Raw genomic sequence first — 26,252 nt, forward strand, 5'->3', positions numbered from 1 at the left:
CACACTGGGCCTTAAGCTTTGGCCCATTTATCATTTAAGTAAGACAACAACAACAGAACAGAAGCGTGCTTGGTTAAGAAATCGGTTAATAAAATAACCGGTAAACCGAAACATAAACCAGATAAATTCCCCCACTCGGGAACCAAGAGAGTGCGACACATCATCATCATCACACCCAACAAAACGGGAACCTGATTTTTTTTTTGGTTTGGTCGCATACCTTAAACATAGGAGAAGAAGAGAAACTTTTATGAGATCGACATTGATGGATCCATTCCCAATCCATCCAAAATCTTCAGACCCAATGCTCATCTCCTCCTCACCAATCTGATTATCTCTCTCTCTTGTTCGGACAGACACATCTTAATCATCAGACACCAATTTCTTCACTCGATCGACCAAGTTGCACCTGAAAATTCACATTACATCGGGTTTTTTTTCTTAATTCCCTAGCATGCGAAAGGAAGATGGGTTCTGAAAAACGTACCCTTTCCAAAGTTCCTGAGATCTCAGGTGCGTGCCTCTTCTTCTAAATTTTGAAACTTTAGGGTTTGTAATTGCGATATTGAAACGTCTCTAATCGATGCATACATTGTGCCTTTTGTGTACGCTTCTCTTAGATGATTACCCTATTGATATGATTATAATATAAATTATCGGTCTTTGATTGATTCATGAGCAAAACTCGTGTTTTGTTAATTTTCTTAGAATCTGAGTGTTACTATGAGACTAATAGCTAGCTCTATTGGGGTTTGTTGCAGGTTTGCGTGAAAAGCATCAACAGGATCTTGAGAAACTGACATTGACTTCACAGCCATTCAAAACCTTGACATTCTTTCTTGTTGCTGTTTTGCTATATATTAGAAGATCAACCTCCTACCTTCTTGCAAATGTTGGCTGGCTTATGCTTTTTAGTAGCGTTTTTGTGGCCTTTGCAGCTCTGCTTGTGACCCTAGATGGCCCTCACGTCAAGGTAAACAGATTGAGATTGAGACTGCCTCTCTCTCTGTAGCTTTAACTAGTAAATAAGTGACAAGGAAGTGATGAGATAAATGTGGCTCGTGAGATCTTCCTTTGCTTTGTGACAAGCGAGTCTGTTTAATAAATTTCCAAAAGCTTCCTAAAACTGCCGCTTATATCTACTGCTACTGAGTGATGGTCAATATATCTGTTTCATTCTTAGTTTATCAGCTTCTTTTGTTTACTTGCATGAAGAAAATGGTAATATCTCATAATTTTCCCTACCTGCAGCACCTTGAAGAAATGTCTGAGTACATCAGGTTTGGACTATGGTGGATTTTTTTAGGTGTTGCTTCATCTATTGGTCTTGGTAAGAATATTTTTTACTCCCTCGCAGTCATCTTTTTGATAGTTTGTGTCCATCTTCTGTCTAAGAAAGAAACACTGATAGAATGATGTTTCCATCAAAGACCTAACATACTTCTCTTTTCTCATTTTTTGATGATTTCAGGATCTGGTTTGCATACATTTGTTCTTTATTTGGGTCCCCATATTGCTTTGTTTACTATAAAAGCAATGCAGTGTGGACGAGTTGATTTAAAAAGTGCTATATATGACACAATTCAATTGAAGAGAAGTCCTTCATGGCTTGACAAACCTTGCCACGAGTTTGGCTCCCCAGTCTTTTCTTCAGGAGTTCCTCTTAGCAGCATACTGCCTCAGATTCAAATAGAAGCCATACTCTGGGGTCTAGGAACAGCGTTGGGAGAACTTCCTCCTTACTTTATCTCCAGGGCAGGTGAAAATTCACACTTCCAACCTTCTTATTGACAACTCAATTGTTGTGGTTTAGTGTTAACTTATCTACTTGGAGGCCCAGTTTCAGAAGCTTCTTGAGCTTTATCTAAATGGGATTAAATGAAAGGGTTTTAGAGGTGTCGAGTTAAAAGTCTGATACATGAACAAGAGATGCAAACAGTTGACGAATACTTGATTACTAATGCTCTGACTCTATACAGCAAGTCTTTCCGGTGGCAAAATGGAAGAATTGGAGACATGTTCTGGTGATGATAACGGATTCATTGCTAAACGCGTAAATCAGATCAAAGGCTGGCTATTGTCACATTCACAGTACCTCAACTTCTTCACAATTCTGATTCTTGCTTCGGTACGTTTTAGATGAGTCTGCTGAAAAAATCCAATGCTTCTTGCGGAGACCTTTTGTGCATCTCTCTCTCTGGTCCCTTATAACATTTACATTTTATGCCTTACATTTCAGGTTCCTAACCCATTATTCGACCTTGCTGGAATCATGTGTGGACAATTCGACAAACCCTTTTGGGAGTTTTTCCTTGCAACATTGATTGGAAAGGCAATCATCAAGACGCATATACAGGTTTTGTGAGCATTTGCATACTGTTTTTATTCACTTTCGTTCTCATCCTTCAAGTTTGATCTCAAGAGTCAATATTGTTTCTTTTGCAGACGGTATTCATCATATCTGTCTGTAATAATCAACTTCTTGACTGGGTAGAGAATGAGCTGATATATATTCTGAGCTTTGTGCCCGGTTTTGCTTCTGCATTGCCTGAGCTCGCAGCGAAACTCCGCTTAATGAAAGACAAGTACTTGGTTGCTTCGCCTCCAGTAACTTCTGATATCAATGTAAACATATTTTTTAGTTTCACTTTTACTTGGGCCATTACCGTTTTGCATTGTTCTGAAAAGTTTTGATGATTTCGGATGATTGTTTTCTTGGTTCAGGTCAAAAAATGGGATCTTTCTTTTGCATCGGTGTGGAATGGAGTTGTGTGGCTGATGCTTTTGAATTTCTTCGGCCAGATTGTGACTTCAACTGCACAGAGATACCTCAAGAAGCAACAAGAAGAAGAACTAGATGCTTTGACTAACAAGTCGTCGCTGAGCTCAAAGGGATCTAAGTAGTCCATAACTTTTTATCTATCTTTTCTAATTAACTTCGGTTTCTTTCTTTTTTTTTCTTTCATAGAAACCATACGATTGTGTTTCTTCTTATCTGAGAACAGAAGATACGTGTCCACAGAGAAGAAAACATATTAAAGGTTGAAAGGAAGTTTTAATTAGTATTTCACACTAGTACCTCCCGTCAAAGGTTATGGACTCACAATTTCTAGTTATCTTCACAAAATATTATCCATGGATGTATAAAAGTTCCTCTTTAAGGTATACTTGCACAGAGAAGAAACGTAGGGGCTCCAGAAAAATCATCATTTAATGTTCTTAAGGTATACTTGCAATCCAAGTTTCCAGTTCATTTAAGATCCAAAACCCAACAATTATACGTTCGTTTGACCAATGATATATTAAAGATACTGTAATGTATGAGAGAAAAAAAAAGGGTTTGTACCAAAAGCTAAATCCTGTATAAATTAACTTCAAAAATACTATAGAGCATGGTTCAGTTTAAAAGACGAAATCAACTTTGGAGCTTAACGCAAACGAAAAACAAACGAAAGGGACAAATGAGAACTCATTACTGCAGAAACTGACAAAGAATAAAAGTCGAGAGAGACTTAAATAAACTGTTCGTCTGTCTTTAAAGTATTTTTCCCATGCAAGAAGACACAAATCTCAACAGTTCAAACAAAATAAATAAAAGACTCCGAAAATTATGCAAAGAAAAAGCCAATTTAATAGTATAACTTTTTTGTAAAAAAAATTAAGTATACTTGCATTAATTTCATAAACAAACTTCCAAAAGAGAAAATGCTTAAACCCAAGTGGCCAAGTTACGTCATCTCACTTCAGAAATGAGATTTTTGTATAAACCTTGATGCAATGGCGACAACTGCTCCAATAAATATATAAAGTATTTCCCTACTGAATACTATAGTTTTGCTTACAACAAGAAACCATTGCTCTGTACGTGCCCGTGTTGTGTCCTAGTTTTGACGATGACGTGTCGGTCAACGTGAGGCACCAGGGTTTGACCGTGTCGAGACCGTCGCGAGATACGGTGAAAGCGAACCTGGAGGATGCGCAAGCTTGCATGCTTGGTGATGGCGATCGCTATGAGATATGCTTGTTGATCGTTTTATAATTTGTTGTTGCTAAAACGATCCTTAATTATCCTTTTGTGTTTATGAACACAGTTCTATCAATAGGTTTTCTAATTATTACACTTAACTCTTTCTTTCAACGATAAGAAATACTACTATGGATTATAGGGGTAATTAGAATCAATAAAAAGAAAGGGATAAAATTGTAAAGAATCAATAATATAGAGACTATATTCGATAATAATTTCTCTGATTCCTCTCTTTTTTTGGTTTGTTATTTATTTGATGTTGTTGACCCGACTCTTAAAAAAGACGTTGGTGTATCTAACACTCTAAAAGATTTAAGGTACACATATATAACAAAAGTGAAAACAAATCATTATGGTAACGCGCCTAAATGTATATTAACGACCAACACACAAAATAAGTCGCTTATCTGTTATAATTTTATCATATACGCTTAAAATGTATTGCTTTAGTTAGCCAATTAAAAAAAAAATCATCATCTTCAGGGTACGATGCAGAGATGAAATTTAAATTATTTCGTCAAAGTAAGAAAATATCGCTAATCTGTTATGATTTTATCATATACGCATAAATTAATATAGGGGTGCCAATCGAACTACTCGTACATGAAAAAATATCTTTAAAATTAAATGTAGCTAAATTTTGATTTAATTAACAAATAATTTTAGATATTTTGATTATTTTTGACATTTAGGTATAAAACTAATTGAAATATTTAAAATTAGATATAGAACTAATTGAAATATTTTAAATTATAATTATATTTTTAGATAATTGAATTATATTAATGATAAATATTATAAATAATTTTAGATATTTTTATATATTTGGGTTTGATGGGTACCCGAACGGGTATCGAGTATTACCAACCCTAATCCGAATCCACGGTATTGAAAAATAGAATCTAATAGGGTTTTATTGGTAAACATTTACCTTACGCAAACACTATTTTTCGAGTCAGGTTCCGAGTTAGGTATTCGGGTACAGTTTTTATGTCAAAGCCTACTAGATACATATATTTAAGTTCAAAACCAGTATTTTTCAGGGACAGTTCGGCCTAGTCCACGAGTTTTGGCCCTAATTAACATGTCCAGATTCATCCCTGTGGTAAAAATTAAGTGTCAAATTTAATTTAAGGAAACAACAAATATTATTAATAAAAATACATCATGAAAAGAATGTATTTTAATTACTTAACTAAAAAAGAGAGAAAAAAAAAAAGAGTGTCATCATTATATGATTAGTGTACGATGCAGGGATGCATGAAGAATGATGTAATATTATTCTTACATCATTATTCACATTGAATATAAAAGTAGATCTATAGTAAACTTAGACGAAAAGAAAAACGAGAAGACGAAAAAAAAAACAACGAAGAAAATGTTGCGTGGTGTGATGATTCTGATGCAGCTTGCAGTTGCGGTGACAACGGCGACTACGAATTTCCCTCCACCACCACCGGCACCGGTGGAAGGACCACCACCACCACCGGCATTTATTGTGGAGGGTGTATCACTTCCACCTGCTTCTTCTATTAATGTGGGAAATCAGATTTTTTCTGGTGAGCCAAAGGAGGATTGGAACGAAACTTGGTGGGGACGACTGGCTCTAGGGACAACGGTCATCGCTGTTGGGCTTACTTTGGCTTGGATCTTTAACCGAGTGCTCAGCTGGGCAGGGAGGAGGATGGTACCACGATGAGAAGCGGTGTCGATGCTGTCTCGATGACCACCGGAGATAATGGAAGTCCGGTTTAGTCGCCGGTTTAGGTCTAGGGATTATTATGAAAATGTAATGTTTTACTTTAAGAAGCTATTTTAATGTTTAAGAAGCTATTCGATTTAATAATTGTGTTTAATTATTCCTGCATCATTAAACATTAAATGATTAAAGTAAACGAGACTTCATTAAAAATAAAAACTTCCAATTAGGCAAAATATTCTAGATCCCAATTATATTATTGTGTTGCTCTGTTCTTAATTTTTTTGAAATTTTCATGAAACTGCTAGAGGTTTTACATGCAAAGCTGCCAAAGATGTCCCTAATTGCTTCGGACTTTAGCTTCTTGCCCGATGTGAAAGTTCCTGGTGAAAGAGCCCCATTGGTTTCAACGAAGGTCATGATTCTCTTTTTTGGTTGTAGCTCGATACATCAGCATTCATGGATGACTTCGGTTTACCTTCAAATACGAGAACAAAGGACGGATATAACCCCTTACTTGATAACTTCAAGAACACTAAGTTCTATCTTAGCGTCCCAACACACAACACTAAGTAGCAAGCAAAAGAATTCATCATCATCAGCTCATGGATGTCTGAATTTTGCAGAAAATGAAAGCTTTTTCAATTCCCTTTAAAAGGGTTTATTAGAACTCTGATTACTTATTTCTTCTCTTATATGATTTAGTAAGTTTAATCAAATATTCCATTCCCCAGCTTTGTCTCGCCAGTTGAATATAACTCCAAAACGTAGTTATTTGCTTTTTGCGTTTTGCTGTGTTTCTGGCTTTCAATCACTCTTTTTGCGATAGTAATGCATTATGTAATGGGTTTTTTGGTTAAACGCGCCGATATAACTGATTTAAAAGTTTGATATATGGCTTTCTCGTTATTTTATCTTCTTTTAACTTTGTTTGGAGAAACTAACTATAGTGGAATCTAATCAGTTCTCTTAGATTTTGTTAAAAATTTTGGAAGAAGATTCAAATCTATATGCTTCATAAAATAAATTGTTTGACACAGAGAGATGTTCAGCTACCTGAATTGTTGTATGAACAATATCAAGAAATCTCTCTCTTCTTCTTCTTCTTCTGCTCTTGTTTGTTTGAAACAAGTTTTGGTATAAAATGTTTCAAAGGCTTTTACAGTTAAGATCCTCACCGTTCCATAATCCAGTGGCCGTGGAATTCGTCTGAGACGTTGAATCTGGACTCTGACGCTCTCTAATCGGCTGTCAAGAATCTCCATAACATTATCCGGCGGGCATTTATCACTAGACTTCTTCGGATTCATCTGACAGAAACATTCAGGCCATGAATTTGTATAAAACGATTCAGGAGATACACGTCTGTGAGGCCCTCCATTACTCGTCTCACTGCTTCTTCGAATCCAGCAGTTCTGCCCTTTTCTCTAGATATGAAAATTGGAGCCAAAGCTTTCCTATCCGGTCTGATTGTGGTACGGAAACCGTAGTAAAGGCGATGCCCTAAGAGATTGTTGGCGAAATTGCTCGGTCCATCATATGTTGGCATAAAAATGTCGGAAAGGAGACAAACCATGTAATCCACCGCTGATCCTATTCATCACTGTGAGTTTGCTGACAGCTCTTCAGAGGGGTCTACCGAGCTATGGTTGTCGAGCCGTGGGAATAAAGTTCGAAACGGTTTCATGAACCGTTCCCTGCCAAAAAGTTCACCGGCTGCTAGGTATATCCTTGTGGAGTTGTCGAATCTCATTGCTCTTAATATAAAAGACCTACCTGCACCACACGGATCACACCAAAATGTCATATCACATTTCTAAAGCCTACAACAGTGCCACAGTAGCTGCAAATTATGTTTTCTGTCTTGTGGATATACTCAACATGAAAATGATGCTGATAAAAGAAGTAAAGGAACTACCTCCTCAGGGGTCAGTGGACACTTCCCGATAGCTCTCCTTTCGTTGTAAATAAGCCTTTTCTCTGCAAAAAATTTTTTACGATACTTCCTAAGTATTTTCTGTTCCTCCGGGTTAAATATGTCAAAGCACCTGCGGACAAATAGACAAATTAACCATTGTTCTGTTTATCAGATGATACAGAGGCAATTAATTTCTTTGCAAGACAATTTAAATAGAATCAGACTCTAGTAAACTAACTTTTCTGTATAAAGTATTTTGATAGAAATGAAACTACAGCTGATGGTTGGAAAGAGAAAGTTGCAAAAGAGCCATACCCTGCAAATGCCAACATATCCATTTCAAAACGAAGATGGATCGACATGAAGTGGCCTTGTGACCGGAGTTTGTCAACAATAGATTCGCTCAACTTCATGATGTGTGGCTTGAATCTCAAAGCATGGTAGTTCACTCTGCACCTTCACCGTTGATATTCAGGATTGTCAATTTCCTCCGCTAAACGATGTGAAAAAGGGGTAAGATAGATAGCACTATGTTCCTTCATTGCCTTTAAAGCAGTTGTCAGGTACCAGTCAATAGGAGCATCTCGAGGAGGACGAATCTGATAAGAGATAAATAATAAGGATCACAGAAAATTTAACCTATGCTTTCAGAATTCAAGCTTATGTGGAAAACCAGACATCTCTTTATGCTTGTACCTGAAAGGCTTTTATCTTCTTGGTTTTCCCATTTTTGTGAGCATCGGGGATCTTTCCCACAATCTTAACATCATACTTCAGTGTCTCAATAAAGTGTTCAAAGTCATAGATACCTTGAAAACCACTGAGAATAAAACAATGATATAGTAGAGGATAAAGACATACTTAAACAAATCATGTAATGGCATTTGCTCTAATGAGAACATTTACACTAGGCGAAGAAGTCCGCTTAGAACTTGTCTGATGATACTTGGAATTTGGAATGAGAAATTGCATTACCTTTACACTTTTAACTAGTAATCATCAACTTTGTATTTTACCAAAAAAGATATCTTACTTTCTAAAATTAATGCTATGTTGTAGTAGTAGTAAGGGGAATCTAACTTCTCTTTGCAAGAGAGATGTGAAGGAATCAAAATACCTGTCATCATGCCAAAACGAGTTTGCATCTAATTCGGGCAGCTAGTACTGCATTCACATAAATCTGCAATATCCAGAAGTCAAAATATGCCAAATTAACCAGATTCGTATTGGAGGGTTTAAGATAGCTCAAATCTATGGTGAAGTGACCCAAACAGGACTCTTGGAGTGTAAAAAGGAAAGAACAAAAGTGCAATAGACGACTTTGATCCCAGAAAAAAAAAAAAAAAAAAGAAACACCTACCGCACTACGTTGCTGATTCAAACCACCATTACATCGAACACGGAGATAACCATATAGAATCCATCAAAGTCTTTAGATCAACAAAGAATCACTAAGATTATCACATACAGATACTACATTATTCAGCTACAAGTCACACTACTCCATAGTACATACGAAAAGTGAACTAACCTTAGATGGACGGGTCGGCTCGGGATTGCTACCGATGTTAGCCGAGAAAAGCAGCGACGGCGTACAGATCAGTAGAACAATGACTCCGATAGACAGTTTCGCAACCATCCCCTTTGTTCCAACTCCTCCCGTTTTCCCATGGAGCCTGTGGTGCCCTAACCTGACAACATCACTCGAAAAATCAACACCGATCCAACCGAATCATATCTACTGAATTGAAACAAATTCAGAAAAGATGTTGGTACGATCTATCTACCTTCGCATCGCGTTTGAAATCAGGAAGAAGAAGAAGAAGAGATCTTCTCCAGTGAGTATTGATGAGAATTTGTTTGTAAATTAGTCTGTGTGTAAACTCTCGTCTCTCCTTAATTGGAGTCTTTCTCACCGGCGCCGGCGAGATGTAGATTTTTTAATTTTATTTCCTATTTATAAAATCTTATTAATTCATTGAGTTTAATGGAAGAAAGTTATTATTACTCCTATCCTACGATGGTAAAGAATTTTACGGTTACGATTTTTCAAAATTTTGGATGGTAAAAGTTTAATTTTAAAATTTCACAAATCTTTCTAAATTAGGCTTGTTCTTCTATTTTTTGTTTTTCCCAACTACCTCTATTTCTTATTTCTTGGGTTCGAACCGGCCAATTGAATCAAGCGCTGGCTTTGGAGAGCTGCTTAAATATGTCGGTTATGTCCTTAACCGGTGATTCAGCCTTGATAGTACCGATATAAGGACTCTCCGATGGAACGATGTCAGAGCATCAGAGCCCCTTGACGATCACAGTCTTGTGTGTGCCGGAGATCAATTCCTCATAGTCCGTATCGCCGCGTTCTCCAACCACTACGTACATGTTCGCCACGTTCAACCTCCACCTCACGAACAAGTACCTTCACCCCCATAAATCAAATCGCAATTGTTCTCGAAATCATGACAACTTTTGGAATGTAGCAAGTGGTATACTCTGATTGAATATACATGTAGCATTTCATTTTTTTACCAAACTTAAATCAGGAATCCTTGGTGGTTTAAATTTGGTTATATAGTTTTTACTTTTTGAGGATTCTTCAAGTATCTTTTTGTGCTTACAGAGAAGAGTTTGAGGAGTATACAAATGTAGAAACTTCACCAGAGAGTGAACAAGATTAAGGTTTTCTTTTGTTCTTGCTTGCGTAGGTGTTTTAGGAAATAGTATTAGACCGTTTATTGTTGTAAAGGTAGCGTTATGTAAAATCTGCCTAATCTCTAACCCTCTGGTTCATTTAAGATCCAAAACCCAACAATTCTATCTCGTAGACACGGTCATTGGAAGAATCAACGGTTGACCAATGATATATTAATGATATGTAATGTATGACAGAAAACAAAAATTAAGGGTTTGTCCCAAAAGCTAAATCCTGTACATAAATTAACTTCAAAAATATAGAGTACGGTTTGGTTTAAAAGACGAAATCAGTTTTGGAGCTTACCCCCAAAAAAATAACAAACGAAAGGGACAAATGAGAACTCATTACTGCAGAAACTGACAAGGAATAAAAGTCGAGAGAGACTTAAATAAACTGTTCGTCTGTCTTTAAAGTATTTTTCCCATGCAAGAAGACACAAATCTCAACAGTTCAAACAAAATAAATAAAAGACTCCGAAAATTATGCAAAGAAAAGGCCAATTTAATATAACTTTTTTGAAAAAATTTAAGTATTCTTTATAATATAAAACACAAATCACCTGACCAATTAAATCTTGCCACAACAGCTTTTAATTTTTTTTCTTCTAATTTAAACAAAAAAAACAATTATCTCACAACTGAAAAAAACAAAAGAATGCCGAGCAAAAAAAAAAACCAAAAAAAAAAAGAAACTGAACTAAATTAAGGGGGGTGTATTCAACTTGACATTTTAAGTGATTTAGATAAATTTTACAAATCTTCTGTTATTCAATCATGGATTTTAATAAGTTTATTAAAATCCACTGTTATTGAACTGATGATTTAAAAATCTTCTTTAAAATCTACTGTTATTAAACTGATGATTTAAAACTTTAATTTAAAATCCACTGTTATTTAAAATAGTTTGTGGATTTGGATTTTAATGATTTTTAGAAATTCTAGAAGATTTGAGAGGATTTGTTTAGTTAAAAATACAGAAATCCAAATCCCATGGTTTTAGGTGGGATTTGAAAGAATTTTACAAAAAATCATATCAACTTCCCTAAAATCATTAAAATCATTTAAAATCTCGTGAAAAATCATAAGTTACATAACCAATTAAATCTTGCCACATCAGCTTTTAATTTTTTTTTCTAATTTAAATAAAAAAAACATTTATCCCACAACTGAAAAAACAAAAGAATGCCGAGCAAAAAAAACCAAAAAAAAAGTAAAAGAAACTGAACTAAATTAAAAGTGATATTTACAAATTTTTGGGCTATAAATAAAAGCCCAAATCCATAACAATTATTTGTAAACCCTAGAACTACTATCTTTGTTTGTTCCTCTTATTCGTGACTTTCTCCTACTAACACGTAACACCTCTACTTCCATTAAGCGCTCCTGGAATTTTGATAAACTGTAAATAATTCAAACGTTGTATTTTTCCCCACCTTACCTCCACGTTCTAGGTGATTTTACAACCGATTCCTCATCTATTTAAATCCTAATTCTGTCTCTTTTATCTGTATTCCTCTCTTTTCTATCGTTTTTTTTTGCTCATCTAAATTACATCTCCTCTGTAATCCTCTCCTCTCCATTCTTATTTTTTTCTTGATTGCTCATATAAGTTACAGTTACAATTCTCAGACAGATAATGTTTAAACTTTTGTTCTTATTCATATATCTCTTAAACTTATATTCATTATGATTTTTATATATTCCATCCAATTGTTGATGAGGAAATGAATTGAGATACAAAAACAATTAATTTTGTTTTTAAAGAGATATTCCAGAAAATTATACGAAGATGGCTCTTATCAGGGGCGAGTAGAGACTATTGGGGTCAGCTGACCCCACTAATTTTTCTTTTAATGTTTTTTAGTTATAAATTAAATATGACTGCTTTAAATTTTGTAATTTGACTCCTACAAATTTTTCATTTTGATTTTGACTCCTACAAATTTTACATTTTTACTATATTTTAAACTAAATTTCTATTTTGACCCTTTTAAAATTGCATTATTACCCCCATTTTTTCAAAAAATTTCATTGTAACCTTCTAAATTTTATTCTTTTATCCTTTTACAAAAAAAAAATCATTTGGACTCCTCTAAAATTTTTTTCTTGCTCCGCCACTGGCTCATATACCGGTACTACCTTCATCTCTACAATTTTTGAATTCAATTAAATATTATAACCTAATTCATTGCACCAACATACTTACTAATTTGATGAGTTGTTATTTCTCCACATTTATCTAACCATCAGTTTTTATGATGTTTCCTGTTGAAGGGAGTGCCAGAGAAACGATCAAGAAGAAACTTCCCTTTCCCAAGTAAGAAAGTGATTCAAGATCAACAGCAACTGTGTTTATGCTTTTATGGTTATCCTTTCTCATTTTTTTTTTTTTTTTGCTTTTCTAATATTAATACAACTCTGTAATGTTTAAATCTCCACATCAAATAGAATTTCTTAATTTTAAATGCTTAATGTTTATATATTTGCTAATTTTTTCGCATATACAAAGTAACGATCATGTTCATAACGTAAGATGTATAATTAGCAAAACTAAATATGTGTCCAAAACTCTATCAGATTGACATTTTAGGCTGTAATTTTGAGGCTCATCTTATAAGCAAAATTATATATTACTTTTTTTATTAATTTGTAAGTAGTTATATATTGTTTGATCACAAACAAATATTCCGTGCATATGCACGGGACTAATACTAGTAATTGGATAAATTTCATAAACAAACTTCCAAAGAGAAAATGCCTAAACCCAAGTTACGTCATCTCACTTCAGAAATGTGATTTTTGTATAAACCTTGATGCAATGGCGACAATTGCTCCAAGACATATTTACTCATTTCTATGCAATATATAAAGTATTTCCTACTGAGATTAATACTATAGTTTTGCTTACAACAAGAGACCTTACATATTATAATGCAACAATCTTCATATACACACAACCACTACACAACAGAACAAAAGTCCACTGCACCCTAAGTCCCTAACCTTTTCAACCAATTTTATAGAATTGACACATATTCCTATCATGTAAACTAGTTGAATAAAGTAATGTCAAATCTATAACCCCTTATGTATGTCGTCGTTTTTGCTAGTGTTTAATTAAACTCAAATGGAATATCCAAAACGAACGCATTACGAAAACTGTTTTGACAAAGGTTATATATGTTTTCATATCCCTATTATAAATTACATAGCCCAAAGCTTTCTCATATCCTCCTCCATTGAACTACGTAGCACGTACGTCTGACTATATATAACGAAGTAGGCGAGTGAATGCATTTAAAAACTTGAAATGTCTTTTTGTCTTATAGCTAAAACAAATGAAGAAAAGTTTGACTGTTTTACACTGTCTTTTCGTTTTTTTAACTACTAAAAGAAGTTTTAAAATTTCCACTTCTTTCTATTGCGCCAACAACTGTTTTGTCAACGGTTTGCTTTATATTTTTTATGATTAGGAAATAATGGGGTCACATGTAGCAGAGAGGTACTTGTAATCTCCTCTAACAAATAAAGAAACAACAGCAACATCGCATGTTCTCATTTGAATTCTCCCAATGAGTCTTTCTCCGTCACGACCACGTTGTCTTCTCTTTTTTTTTACTTTTCAAATTAAGATTTACCCAAAGCGAAGACTTTTATTTTTTTGGGGGCATGCTTATCCCGAAATGTGCCCATGTGTAATAATTAATACAAATCATCATCTATTACAAAGCTACATAAAATGTTTAAAGTTCGAATAATAACAATAATAACCTTGACACAAATCATTCAAAATTTAAACGGTACGAATTTTTTTATTTGGACAACTTAGATAATAACTGAAAAAATGAAATCAAGCCATAGATAAATAAACAATTGATAAAAATTATTAGGAAAATACACTTGAAGAACTAAAATAAAGATGATTGAAAACAACAATAAGTAAAAAAAAACAATCACGGCAAAAGTTATATACTACTTTTGAATAGGTGGATTTGGATAGTGTGTTTTGATGAATTAGAACCGTTGAGATAAAGACACGTGGCGGCGTCTGATCTGAGTTGAAACAATGGAGACGAGTCCACCGAGTGGTGGCCTCATCTTTGACCTATAAGTCATCTCATCGTACGGTCTACGATAAAACTTGAGGAACTGAACGAACGTATCTCTAGGCTTCTCACTTTTGCTGACGTGTGATTCTCGCCGGAAGAAAACCGCCGGAGACTGGAAGAACGACGGTCGTGGTATCCGCGGATCACGCAGTGTTCCGATAGAGTGACGATCGGTGGTCCTAGCTGGCATCGGCGTCGAAGCGAAGAAGCTCCTCCTCGGACCACCGAACGGCTCGCTCCTAGCAGCCGGCGACGCGAATGAGAAAGAACGCGCGTTGAGAGGTGAGATGTACGCGCCAGTGTTGTGTCCTAGTTTTGATGATGACGTGTCAGTCAACGTGAGGCACCAGGGTTTGACCGTGTCGAGACCGTCGCGAGATACGGTGAAAGCGAATCTGGAGGATGCGCAAGAACCGATCTTATCCGTTGATTTGAGAGATGACGTGTCGAATCGGAGGGAGGAGACTCGTGATGGGTAAGATGAGGAGAAGTCCTCGTAGTCAAACGAGTCTTGGAAATCTTGCATCGATACTATCATCGTGGCCGTTGATAGATCCACGAATGTGCGTATACCCTACACGTGACCGTAGAGGATTAGTATCTTTGACTTAAACTTGATAAACATATATATCTCGCTTTCGAAGTACACCTCAAGTCTTAAAGTTACGTTTTAGATAGGTGAACTAACACACTTTGACTTAATAAACATAATTAAATTCGAATTGTGTATCAATGTGAATAGGTTACGTACCTTCCAAAGGTAAGAGAATAGAGAAGGAGGATCGATGACGAAGGTTTTGTGAAGACGACAAGGATAGTACTCTGCGACTATTTTGAGTGTAGTCACAAGTATGTTCATGAAAGCTGATGCTGATTTGAAGAAGCCTGCGGTTTCAAAAAAACATGAAAGAAACACGTTAGTGAATCGTTAGAGTGTAACAAATAAATAAAATATGTTTGTTATAAAAGACTACAGTTGACAATATTTTTAGAAAAAATGCATATGAAAACAAATGTTGTAGCTTTCCAAAAAAAAAAAGATAAAAAGGATGGAGTACTGAGGGGGTAGCAGAGGATCAAAAGAGGAACATTTAATAAAAAGCTAAAGAGTACTAATCAGAGAGAGTAGTGGAGAAGCAAGTACTGCTGCAACTGGAACATAAGTAAATGCCAAAAATAACCTCAATAATTGAGAGTGTGATTCGTGTGTGACCGTGACTCTACAGGGACACTACGGACCTTTTCTGATCGTTATCTCTCCCACTTTCCTGCCGGAGTACCGACATGTTCCGGTCCCCTATTTTTTTTTTTTTTTTACCAACTCGTATTTTATTTTGTTTTATGAAGAAAAAAAAACACATTTACGCTTATTCGGGGGAGGTATTGGTTTAGGATTTAGAAAGAATTTTAATGACTTTANTAAAGAAGACAAAGTCAAATAGTTACCATTTTTTGAATCTTTTATTTCACTTTATTTTGAAACCTTTTTTTCCTATTAATATAATAAAATGATGAATGGAAAACGAAAGAGAGAGAGAGGACTTACTAGCATCGAAAAGGATGACAAATTGTTCGACGTTTCTGGACATGGTTGAGATAGCCACCTCTAATGTAAATACTACCAAACGAGTCAACCTACGAAAATTAAAAGGAAGTATAAATTAAGTTTGTGACAACTTTTGATGTTTTTTAATATGATATAGATAATTTATACTTACTGTTTCTGCGTATGTAGCTTCTGATAATCTTGTTTAATGCGGAAAACCTAAGAGGTAAATAATTAAGGTGTTCAATTAGGTTTTCGGTTATGAAATGAAATAAATAAGAAAATCATATTAAGAGTGAGAAACATTATTAACTAGTTACCAAAACGGGTCTGCACTCGTCATCAAGACCAGCAACGTAGGCAAGCCCTTCAGCAAGCTCCGCCGTGAACTCGTCGGCGATCAAGCTCTCTGTAATTATTACATACTATATTAATAAAGATAAAAACAAAAAAATTTTGAAAAAAGGAAAAAGGAAAAACAGAATCTTGAAAAAATAAATAGAAGAGGTTAAAAATAAGTGGGTGTCATAATGAGTGGATATTCACTTTAACGCTCGATGTTCAAACATGGGACACATCAAAACCCGAGAAAAAAAGCAAGCAACGAAACGTTTGTCTTTTTTTTTTTTCTTCTTCTAAAATTACACTAACACTGACATACACTAAGAAAAAAAGAAAGTACAATAACCACTACTACTAGCTAACCAAATCTATTCATCTATACACACACACAACACACTACATGCTTGCTCACTTTAAACTTTATGTTTTTCATCCTCTCGTTTTCATTATTTTAAAAATTTTAGACCGTTTTTTTAAAAATAAAGCTGTCTACCTGACTACCTCTAAAGATGTAACGTACGCGTGTTCCGTATGGAAATACTACAAATATACGTTTATCCATATACATATACGTCTAAAACTTGTTATACAAAAACAAATATAGAGGGAGGGGGAGAGAGAGAGAGTACCAATGCCAAGAGAAGATCTCCATGAAAGGCAAGACCTTAACTGTTTAGCTGCTTTCTTGACATTGTCTCCTTTAATTCTCAAGAATCTACTAACACAAGCTCTGTTACAGAACTTCTCCTGCAATATTTTGTTAACAACCCAATTAAGTTCCCAACGACATGTTATTTCTTGAAAACATGTAACAAATTAATTACTTTTCTATATATTAATTAATTAGTGTGTAAAAAAAAAACCAAACCTGTTTAAGAGTGAGAGGAGAATGTTTACGAAGGAGATGAAGAACAGCTTCGACTTTGTCGTCGTTCTCTACTACTGTAGTTGATGAATGATGATGATGATGATCCTTCATCTCTTTTTTCCCCATTTTTCGGAATATCAAAACACAGCCAAAGATGTTTCCCTTTTGTTTCTTCTTTTTATTTGTGTAAGAAAATCAAAAGAGATTGCTTAATCAGGCCGTTGTAACAAATATACCAAGCTTGTTATTCAAGCGAGAAAGTGAGATATATAGAAAGAGAGAAAGAGAAAGAGAGAGAGAGAGAGAGAGGGAAAAAAGAGATTTTGAAAAATATGGCAAGTGATTAATTCAATGGTGAGACTTGAGAGACAGAGAGAGAGAGAAAGAGATTCCCCTCTTGTATATATTTTGGGAATGAGATAACGGCAGCTGACGCCGTTAACACTACGCAAAGCACATATGTCCAGGTCAAAAAGGTCGTCATGCCTAACATTATTTTATTTATACTATTAATCAAACTAGCAATGTTTAGTTTTATCTTTTCTCAACAGTAAATGATCCGACCCAAAAAAAAAAACAAATAAAGAGTTGGAAAATATTATTGATATACTTATAAATAAATAAGGTCACGGTACTCTTGAAAAAATTATCATTAAAGAAATTTATTTTTTGTCATAATCAGATGTTTTTAATTAATTAAAAATCTTATTTTCTCGTAAATATTTTTTTTTAATAAAAAATAAGTGAATAAACATATAAAATGAAAAGGAAAAAAAAATGTCAAACGGCGTCAAGTGCTATATACTAAGAAGAACAGAAATTATTACAAGGATTCGACTTTATAATTAAAACTCGTTGAACTTTCAATAGTTTTTTAAAGCACTAATTTTGATCACATCAATCTCTTTCTCTCTCGCTCTCTTTTTATCTCTTTTGAATATTATGATTTTTATTAGCTATTTATTTAGCTGCTGCTGCTGCTGGTACAACGAACATATTCTTTCATATTTGACGTCTACTACAACAAACAAACTAGTATTATTTTTATAATTAAACATCTAATTCAAGTTTACAACAAACGTATTATTCTTGGATTTTAAAACAAAACATGTCATATCAGGACTAGTCGAATTTGTTTCTTGTGGTTTATATAATACTAAGCGTTTTTTTTTCGTTGGGTGTGAAATAACAACATTGAATCTTACGTTTAATTTTGTTTCAGATACACGTTATTCCCCTACGAAAGAATATAAATTACGTTGAAATAGCATGGTATAGAGATGTCATTAAAATTTTAAAACAAAAGCATCTTATTGTCTAAAAAACGGGAAGAAACAGAACAAAAATATTTTCCCTTTGGTATATCTTAATTACACACATGCAGACAGAAGTTGTATACATATATACGTGACAGACTTTGAAAGAGGAAACATGAAAGGGTCAATAAATAGGTTGATTGGGCAGATGATCTCTCGTGCTACGTATCGGATTTAATTCACAGCCCTTTTGTCCCCGCCCCCGGTGTAGTAAATACCAGACCGGAGTATTTAACATTACAATTGACTAAATTATGTAGTCTTAAAGATATTAAATGCGATTGCTTTACCACTTCTAAAAAATAGTACAACAAACAACGACAAAAGAAGCAAAAAGGCAAGCATCGGACCAATTAAAGTTCATTAATAACACCTTTAAAGTAAGCTGCAAAGCTCCAATTAGTAATAGGGTTGGTTATGATTTTTCATACCTTATTAAAATAAACCAGTAAACGTTTTTTTTTGTTTAAAAAAAAGCTGTGATAATTTAAGGAAAAATAAAACTAATAATATTTGAAACCCGACCATAGTCACGACATTTCAACGTACATTTGTGAGTTAATAGTTTGAGATTTACAACTCGATCATACCATTGGCTGTAGTAGTACTATATATACAGATTAACCTTTTGCTTTAGATCGGATTTGAAATTTAAACACCATAGAAATCAACTTACTGTATTACGTATTGTTCCTTCGATCTCAAAAGCTCTAGTTTTTAAGAAGATACCATAAATGTATTATATATATATAGCTCTATAGTAAAACGTTCAAATTTATATGATCTCATTAAAACTTTGTTTTGATAAAGTTGTGATATATATTTGACAATGAACTAGTTAGGTAGAACAGGTAGAGACAATTGAAAGTCTAAGTTTGAAAATTTGGTTGTTGTTTTTATGAATAGGGGTAGCGCGATCATTAGACCAGTGTAAATTATTCTGTGAATGTGTGAAATAGGATATAGCATGTCCCATGTACGTACGATTCTCCAGAGACAGAATAATGAAAAATATACCACGTACGTCGTCGTCTAACTTTAAAGTTAAGTGATAGTATTTGATAAGATAGAAAGGATTTCATTATATAGGAAGTGGAAACGACATATACATATCAAAAGACTCATTTTTTGACAGCCAAACAGCAACGAATCAAATATTCGTATCAAATTACAGTGTACCGTCAAGTAGAATGTATTGGCAGCTTGTGCGTGTGTGTGTTTTTTTTTTCTTTTTTCTTTTTCTATATCGGCCACAAGAACTTTTACATACAATATATCTAATTGATGATATCGTAGCATATCACACTCCTTTAACCAGATATCAATTTTGGTATGATAGATTTTTTTTTTTTTTTGACATCAAATGTATGAATGATGATGGATAAGTAAATGTAATATCGTGGCAACGCTCTAATGTCAATTTGGTCACATTCGCACCATCTATCAATAGTTTTTATTTTCTGAACAATTTTCTTCCGTGCTTCCACAACACACATATTCCCATTTTTTTTTTTTTCCAACAAATAATTCTAAAAACACAAAACATACTTATTTCAATTTGAAAAACCAATAAGAAAACAAAAGCATGCAGAGATAAAAAGCTGGAGGAAAAGAAGAAAAAGCACGTGAACAAATAGTTGAATGGGATAATTAGACTGTCTATCTAATAAAAAAATATAATTAGTTACAAATTCATAAATTTGTTTTCGTGTTTGTTTAGTTTTTTATTATAAGTGAATCCTGTTAATCTTTGATGTCTCTTATCTACGGATGTGTTTGGAAGAAAACTAAATAAAATATTTTATGGGACGGGACGAATTTATTTTATTAGTATATAATGAGACGACTTTGAGTTAAGTTCAAAGTTTTCATTATTAATCGCATGAAAAGTCACTATGATTATGTTTTGTTGGTTCATTTATAGCACACTCAAAATATTTAAATCATAACTTAAACTTGATTGTATCATTAAACGACGACCTTTAATTCAAATAAATTTGCATGCATAGTTGACAAAACCGTTTTGATCGATCGTAAACCTTTCTTCTCTTACTAGTAGTTACTACATAATAACAATATCTAACTCATAAGATTAATATGCAGTATAACATTTCTTATGATTATGATGTACAAACCAAAAAGAAGCGACATTAAGATGTTAAAACAACTTACCTAAAAAAACCAGGAATGAGAGTATATAAACATGATTTCAGAGTTTAACGTTACCAAAGTAATCGACATACAAACAAATCAATGTCTTGGAAATAGACTGTGTTTGTTTTTCATAACGAAACGAAGACCGACAAATATTCCTGATTACTGATGATATTTTCTATTCTTCTGAGAAGAAATTGACAACATATATAGAGTAGTAGTAATAGTAATAGATTGAGAAACACAGTGGTGACATTATTATTACAGTAATAATTGACTTAACGTCTTTTTGTAATACTATAATTTTGTTGCTCTGACGCCAATATGTCAACAACAACTCACGTGAGCCCCCCCCATCCATCCCAAAGTCTCTTATTACTTCTTCGTATTCTTACTACACATTTCTTTCATCTTTTACCAAACCTCTCCTACCAAGCTCGATTTCATCGTCCTCTCTTTCTTTTTTTGGTTCTCCTCTCTCATTTCAAATTTTGAAATCGGGCAGTGACAAGAGACAATGATAATTTCTGAGTCAGTGGCGTTAGATTACCATTTGAAAATTTTCATCATTTCCACATTTTTATATCTCTTTGATCAAACATATCTATGCTTACATATATTGTTATATTTATTTTAATTCTTATGTCAATAAATAAGAATTCCGAACAACACTACATCCGGACCCTATCGAACATGATATAAATTCTAACCATAGAAAAATCGCAATGTAAGGACTCCAAATAGATCAGTATTATACATCATTAAACTTTCAGGAAAAGGAAAAAAAAAAGAGAAAGGATGATAAACGTATCGAAATCAAAATTTTATTGTACCTTCATCAATATAGTTTGATTTAAATCTTGATGCTCTTTTCGCTATGAACATGTTATATCAATAAAAATATATATACATGACAGGGTGGGCATTTCGGTTTAAGTTCGGATTCGGTTTGGGTTCGATTCGGTTTGGTTAATTTGGTTTTCATAAAACTCTAACCGTATTCAACCATTGTTAGTTTGGTTTGGTTTGGGTTTAGGTCGGTTTATATTCGGTTTGGTTTGATTTTATTCGGTTTAAAAATCAATTAATGTAACAAAACAAAATTCATTCTCCTTTGTAAGTTGAATAATTCAAAGAATCCATGAAAATTTTACCTAAAAATGATAACTATATCAATATTAAATGTTTAGTAATTAGGAAAAAATAAAAATGAAACAAACTAAACAACGTAAGAAAGTAAAAAAAAAGTATAATTTCTTGTAAAAACCTTTATAAGTCTTTACAATTTTACTCTTTAAAATCTAGGGTCAAAGTTTTAAAAATAATTAAATCTAATCTAACATAAATGAATTCATAAAGAATAAGATTATGAATACATATTATACAATAATTATGTATATTATTAATTATTTAATTAATAAAAGCACATTGGGTTATCGGTTCGGTTTGGGTTTAAACCGAACCAAACCGAACCGTTTGGGTTGAGAAGAAACTTAACCAAATGGTTTGAGTGTAGGATTGAGTTTGGTTTGGGTCGGTTTCAGTTCGGTTGGGTCGGTTTGGTTCGGTTAAGATGCCCACCCCTTATCCATGTTCTTTAGAGATAGATATCTTAATTATAAAAGCCCCTAGCTTAATGGGCTTTGACACTTTACTTCTTCGGCCCATAAGCTTATTATTTTTTTCGATAAACTATTTTCCTGATTCGGAAGTACTGTTGTAATAGTCGAACTCGTGGCACCTGGGTTTTGTTAAAGAGCCATAACTAATCCGATTTGTGTTATCTAATCGCGTAATCGAGATATCGATTTCAAAACTACAGGGGGGTCTAATTGATCAAATCAACAAGTATAGGGTGCGATTTCAATAACGGTGGATTAACTATAAATAAAATCCGGATGGAAAAAGAAAAAAAAAAAGTTCCGTTTTGGTTTCCTCATCTTTTTTTGTACCGCTCCGTTGCGCCTCTCTCTCTTTCTCTCTTTCTCTCTTTCTCTCTCCTTCCTCTCTCTAGCGGCGGAGTTACATTGTCGGCCGCCGAGGAAACCGGCGACAGTGGAATCTTCAAGCTTACAAGCTTATTACGTCGATCCCTAAAAGATTCATCGCCGATAACTTCCATTTTCATATCTGGAATATAAAAAAAACAATTTCGATAGGATCGGGGCTCGTCTTTGTTTCTCATTCTCATACCCCCGGATCCGGAGATTTAGGGCGCGTTTTTTATGTTAATCGAGTAACGGTTTTATCGATTTAGGTATTTCATTATTTGATTTGGTCTCGGATTTAACGGGGATTAGGATTTTAAAAAGGTCCTTTGATTTTGTTTAGTGATCGTTTATGGAACGGGGTGGTGCTTCTGGTGAGCGTTCACGTATTGCTTCGAATACTCCTCGGATCTTGAAGGATGGGGTTGTTGGTAGGACAGTGTCTTCTTCTACTGGAACTCGGCAGATGAAGAAGAGATCCAGAATGCTTGTTAGTGATTCCGAATCAAGTGATGAGTTTATGAAGCCACCACCTCCACGTAGAAGCGTCGTCGACTCCAAAACCCTTGCAGCGAAAGAGAAGTTTGCTCGGAAGAGGGACAAGGCTGAGCATGATCGACATGTGTATGTTAGGAGGAGGAACAACGAGGCGTCAGAGAGTTTGATGAAGATGAAGAAGTTAGATGTATTTGAGTTTGATGAGTATGATGGGTTTGATAGTGCCAATTTGATGAGAAAACGCTTTGATAATGGCTCTTTTGCACCCAGAAGGGCTGATACTAGTAGTATGGGAAGGTCTGGATCAGCCAGGGGCGGTGTATTTGATAGGAGGAGAGATACGTTTTTAAATGGCACCGGTAGTATGGACTCGCAGGAGGAGGATTCGAGTAGTGAATCTGATTCTGATGAACCAATGAGGGTTCGGCTGCAAGGGAGAAACGGTGTTCTGAAGGTGAAGGTCAACAATATGACTAGCACCCTTGCTGCTTTAGTCAATCACCAGGACGCAGATACATATGAGAGACCGCTCTACACTAGGAAGGCACAAAAGCGTGAGGATGTTCTAGTAAAACCAACCTTTAGGAAATCAAATAATGTAGACAATGATTCAGAGTCTGAAGAGAGCGATATGTCGAGGAAATCTAAAAGGAGGAAATCAGAGTGTAGTCAACCCAAAAAGGAGATCAATACCAAATCAAAATCAACCTTTCTTGAACCGGTGAAACCTGGTGCGAGAGAGGAAAGAAGAGGAAGGCGTGGTGGTGGAACAGAGAAGCAAAGATTACGTGAGCGAATTAAGGGAATGCTTACTGATGCAGGATGGACGATAGACTATAAACCTAGGAGGAATCAAAGTTACCTGGATGCTGTATATGTAAACCCCTCAGGAACAGCATATTGGTCAATTATTAAAGCATATGATGCACTTCGGAAGCAGTTAAAAGACGAGGAAATTGATGCCAGGCCTAGGAAAGATACTGCTGCAGTTGCTTCAGTATCGGAGGATATTGTGAACAAGTTAGCAAGGAAGGCAAAGAAGACCCGGATTGAGATGATAAAGACAAAAAATTCCAGTGGTAGTGATAGTCAAAACGAAAGTGATGGAGGTGATGGAGGAGCCTACACTGATATCCCTGAAGAGAGGATACGTTCATCCATAAAGCTGGGTGGGAAATCAACAAAAAAAGAAAAAAATGGAACCGGTTGGGATGATTTACACACGAAAAGTAAAAGGTCATTATATTATAATAATGCAAGGCTATCCTCTGGATCAGATTCACATTATCTACATGGACGAAAAAGCAAAAAAATTGGAAGATGTACTCTGTTGGTGCGTAGTTCTAAGGACAAAAAGAATCCAACTACTGACGGGTTCAATCCATACTCCGGCAAAAGGACATTGCTCTCTTGGTTGATTGATACTGGAGTTGTCCAACTAAGACAAAAGGTCCAGTACATGAGGCGTCGAGGTGCTAAGGTGATGCTGGAGGGATGGATAACAAGAGAGGGGATTCACTGTGTTTGCTGCAGTAAAATCCTCACAGTTTCCAGCTTTGAGATTCATGCCGGGAGCAAGTTATGTCAGCCTTTCCAAAATATTTATCTGGAGTCTGGCACTTCTCTTCTTCAATGCCTACTCAGGGCGTGGAATATGCAAAAAGATGCTACGAATCTTGGTCTCCATCAAGTGGACACTGACGGGGATGATCCAAATGATGATGCTTGTGGTATCTGTGGAGATGGTGGAGATTTGATTTGCTGTGATAGTTGTCCATCAACATACCATCAAAGCTGCCTAGGTATGCAGGTATGAATTAAGCAATTTCTTACCTGTTTTGACCTTTTTAAATTTTCTTTCTGTTATTTGGTTTCGAGTTCAACTTTCTTTTCTGTTCGTTTTTTCTTGTTTATATTCACGTACTTGTATCATGCTTTGATTGTAGGTGCTTCCTCCGGGTGATTGGCATTGTCCAAATTGCACATGCAAATTTTGTGGTAAAGCTGTGGATTCTGGTGGCGAGGACGGCAATCTTTTTTCATTACTTTCCTGCAGCATGTGTGAGAGAAAATGTGAGATATTTCTCTTTTTGAGGTTGATTTAACTTGAGATGAACTTATATTGGTAAGAATATGATGATCTCACTTAAATTTTTATTACCCTTTTTGTAGATCACCAATCGTGCATGAGTCAGGTGGAAGCCAACAGGGTTCAGTCTTTTGGTTCAGCTTCTTCGTTTTGTGGGCCTAATTGCTTAGAGGTATTGACTTCTCTACTTACCTTAGTAATTTGTTCTCTTACTTTTTGGGTCCGTTTTTTTCTTAGAGTAGAGGATGATTATGGACATTTAAATGTCATAGGAAAAGGTTGTGCGATATTCAATAAATTATCATGTTATTCTTCTTAAACCTCATTTTCTCGTTTTGTTATATTGGTTGTGCATCGTACGAAAGTCTTGTATGTGTAATAGCATCAGTAAAAGCTAATTCTATTGGTGTTCCTTTTTATATAATCTGTTTCTCGAGTGAGAATTTGCAATTTCTGTATTCATACGATGGTTAGAGTTTTTTTAATCTATTTGCTCAACAATCTCCATCGGTCCCTTTTCTCTTCGTATAGCCATATCTTAATTGTGCTTTCATCATCTTTTGCAGCTCTTCGAAAAGTTAAAGAAGTATCTTGGTGTCAAAAATGAATTAGAAGGCGGCTACTCATGGTCTCTTATACATAGGGTGGAAACTGATTCAAATACAAACTCTCAATTGTCGGCACAAAGGATCGAACATAATTCAAAGCTAGCTGTTGGGCTGGCTATCATGGATGAATGCTTTTTGCCCATAATTGACAGACGGAGTGGGGTAAATCTGATTCGCAATGTTCTTTATAATTGTGGGTAAGTTGTGTTTTAGTTTTCTTTTATATTCATGCTAAAAATAGTATAATCTCTTCAACTCCATTTGATATGGAGTTTATACTAGCATGGAAGAGGATAACTGATTATCCTGAAAGTGAATTGAATTTGGTATCTAGTATGAGTTGAGAGTCAGAGAACAACATGTCAGCTGTAATCAATGTAAACTTGTCAATGTGTC

The 26,252-nt window shown here is 34.8% G+C and overlaps 3 protein-coding genes and 1 pseudogene across 4 annotated transcripts in view; 2 read left to right on the top strand and 2 right to left on the bottom strand.

The window, feature by feature from the left end:
• LOC104754683 (vacuole membrane protein KMS2) lies at positions 184-3,070 on the top strand. Its single transcript, XM_010476925.2, has 8 exons — positions 184-513; positions 762-973; positions 1,252-1,330; positions 1,472-1,759; positions 1,980-2,128; positions 2,240-2,356; positions 2,446-2,625; positions 2,725-3,070. Exons 1-8 carry the CDS (start codon positions 468-470, stop codon positions 2,902-2,904), a joined length of 1,251 nt encoding a protein of 416 aa, XP_010475227.1. The 5' UTR covers positions 184-467; the 3' UTR covers positions 2,905-3,070.
• On the bottom strand, positions 6,719-9,439 carry LOC104759080 (annotated as a pseudogene).
• LOC104754684 (phosphatidylinositol/phosphatidylcholine transfer protein SFH4-like) lies at positions 14,222-17,562 on the bottom strand. The gene is made up of 7 exons (XM_010476926.2): positions 17,204-17,562; positions 16,965-17,082; positions 16,314-16,402; positions 16,166-16,212; positions 15,994-16,082; positions 15,199-15,332; positions 14,222-15,021 (listed from the first exon to the last, which is right to left on the bottom strand). Exons 1-7 carry the CDS (start codon positions 17,327-17,329, stop codon positions 14,353-14,355), a joined length of 1,272 nt encoding a protein of 423 aa, XP_010475228.1. The 5' UTR covers positions 17,330-17,562; the 3' UTR covers positions 14,222-14,352.
• Positions 22,589-26,252, top strand: part of LOC104754685 (increased DNA methylation 1-like) — a 6,962-nt gene continuing 3,298 nt past the window's right edge. Inside the window, exons 1-5 of one of the 2 annotated variants that reach the window (XM_010476928.2) lie at positions 22,589-22,930; positions 23,005-24,969; positions 25,106-25,232; positions 25,332-25,420; positions 25,815-26,053. In XM_010476928.2, coding sequence (XP_010475230.1) covers positions 23,014-24,969; positions 25,106-25,232; positions 25,332-25,420; positions 25,815-26,053 — 2,411 coding nt within the window. In that variant the 5' untranslated portion in view covers positions 22,589-22,930; positions 23,005-23,013. The remainder of the gene's footprint in view (positions 22,931-23,004; positions 24,970-25,105; positions 25,233-25,331; positions 25,421-25,814; positions 26,054-26,252) is intronic. The other variant, XM_010476929.2, reaches the window with a different exon arrangement.

This window comes from Camelina sativa, chromosome 17 (genome assembly GCF_000633955.1).
Source record: "Camelina sativa cultivar DH55 chromosome 17, Cs, whole genome shotgun sequence".
Lineage (NCBI taxonomy): Eukaryota > Viridiplantae > Streptophyta > Magnoliopsida > Brassicales > Brassicaceae > Camelina > Camelina sativa.

Coding starts and splice junctions, on each gene's coding strand:
- LOC104754683 (XM_010476925.2), top strand. CDS start 468: ATGGGTTCTGAAAAACGTACCCTTTCCAAAGTTCCTGAGATCTCAG. Junction 514..761: donor CAAAGTTCCTGAGATCTCAG/GTGCGTGCCTCT, acceptor GGTTTGTTGCAG/GTTTGCGTGAAAAGCATCAA. Junction 1,331..1,471: donor TGCTTCATCTATTGGTCTTG/GTAAGAATATTT, acceptor TGATGATTTCAG/GATCTGGTTTGCATACATTT.
- LOC104754684 (XM_010476926.2), bottom strand. CDS start 17,329: ATGGGGAAAAAAGAGATGAAGGATCATCATCATCATCATTCATCAACT. Junction 16,213..16,313: donor ACGAGTGCAGACCCGTTTTG/GTAACTAGTTAA, acceptor TTTACCTCTTAG/GTTTTCCGCATTAAACAAGA. Junction 15,333..15,993: donor TGTCATCCTTTTCGATGCTA/GTAAGTCCTCTC, acceptor TTGAAACCGCAG/GCTTCTTCAAATCAGCATCA.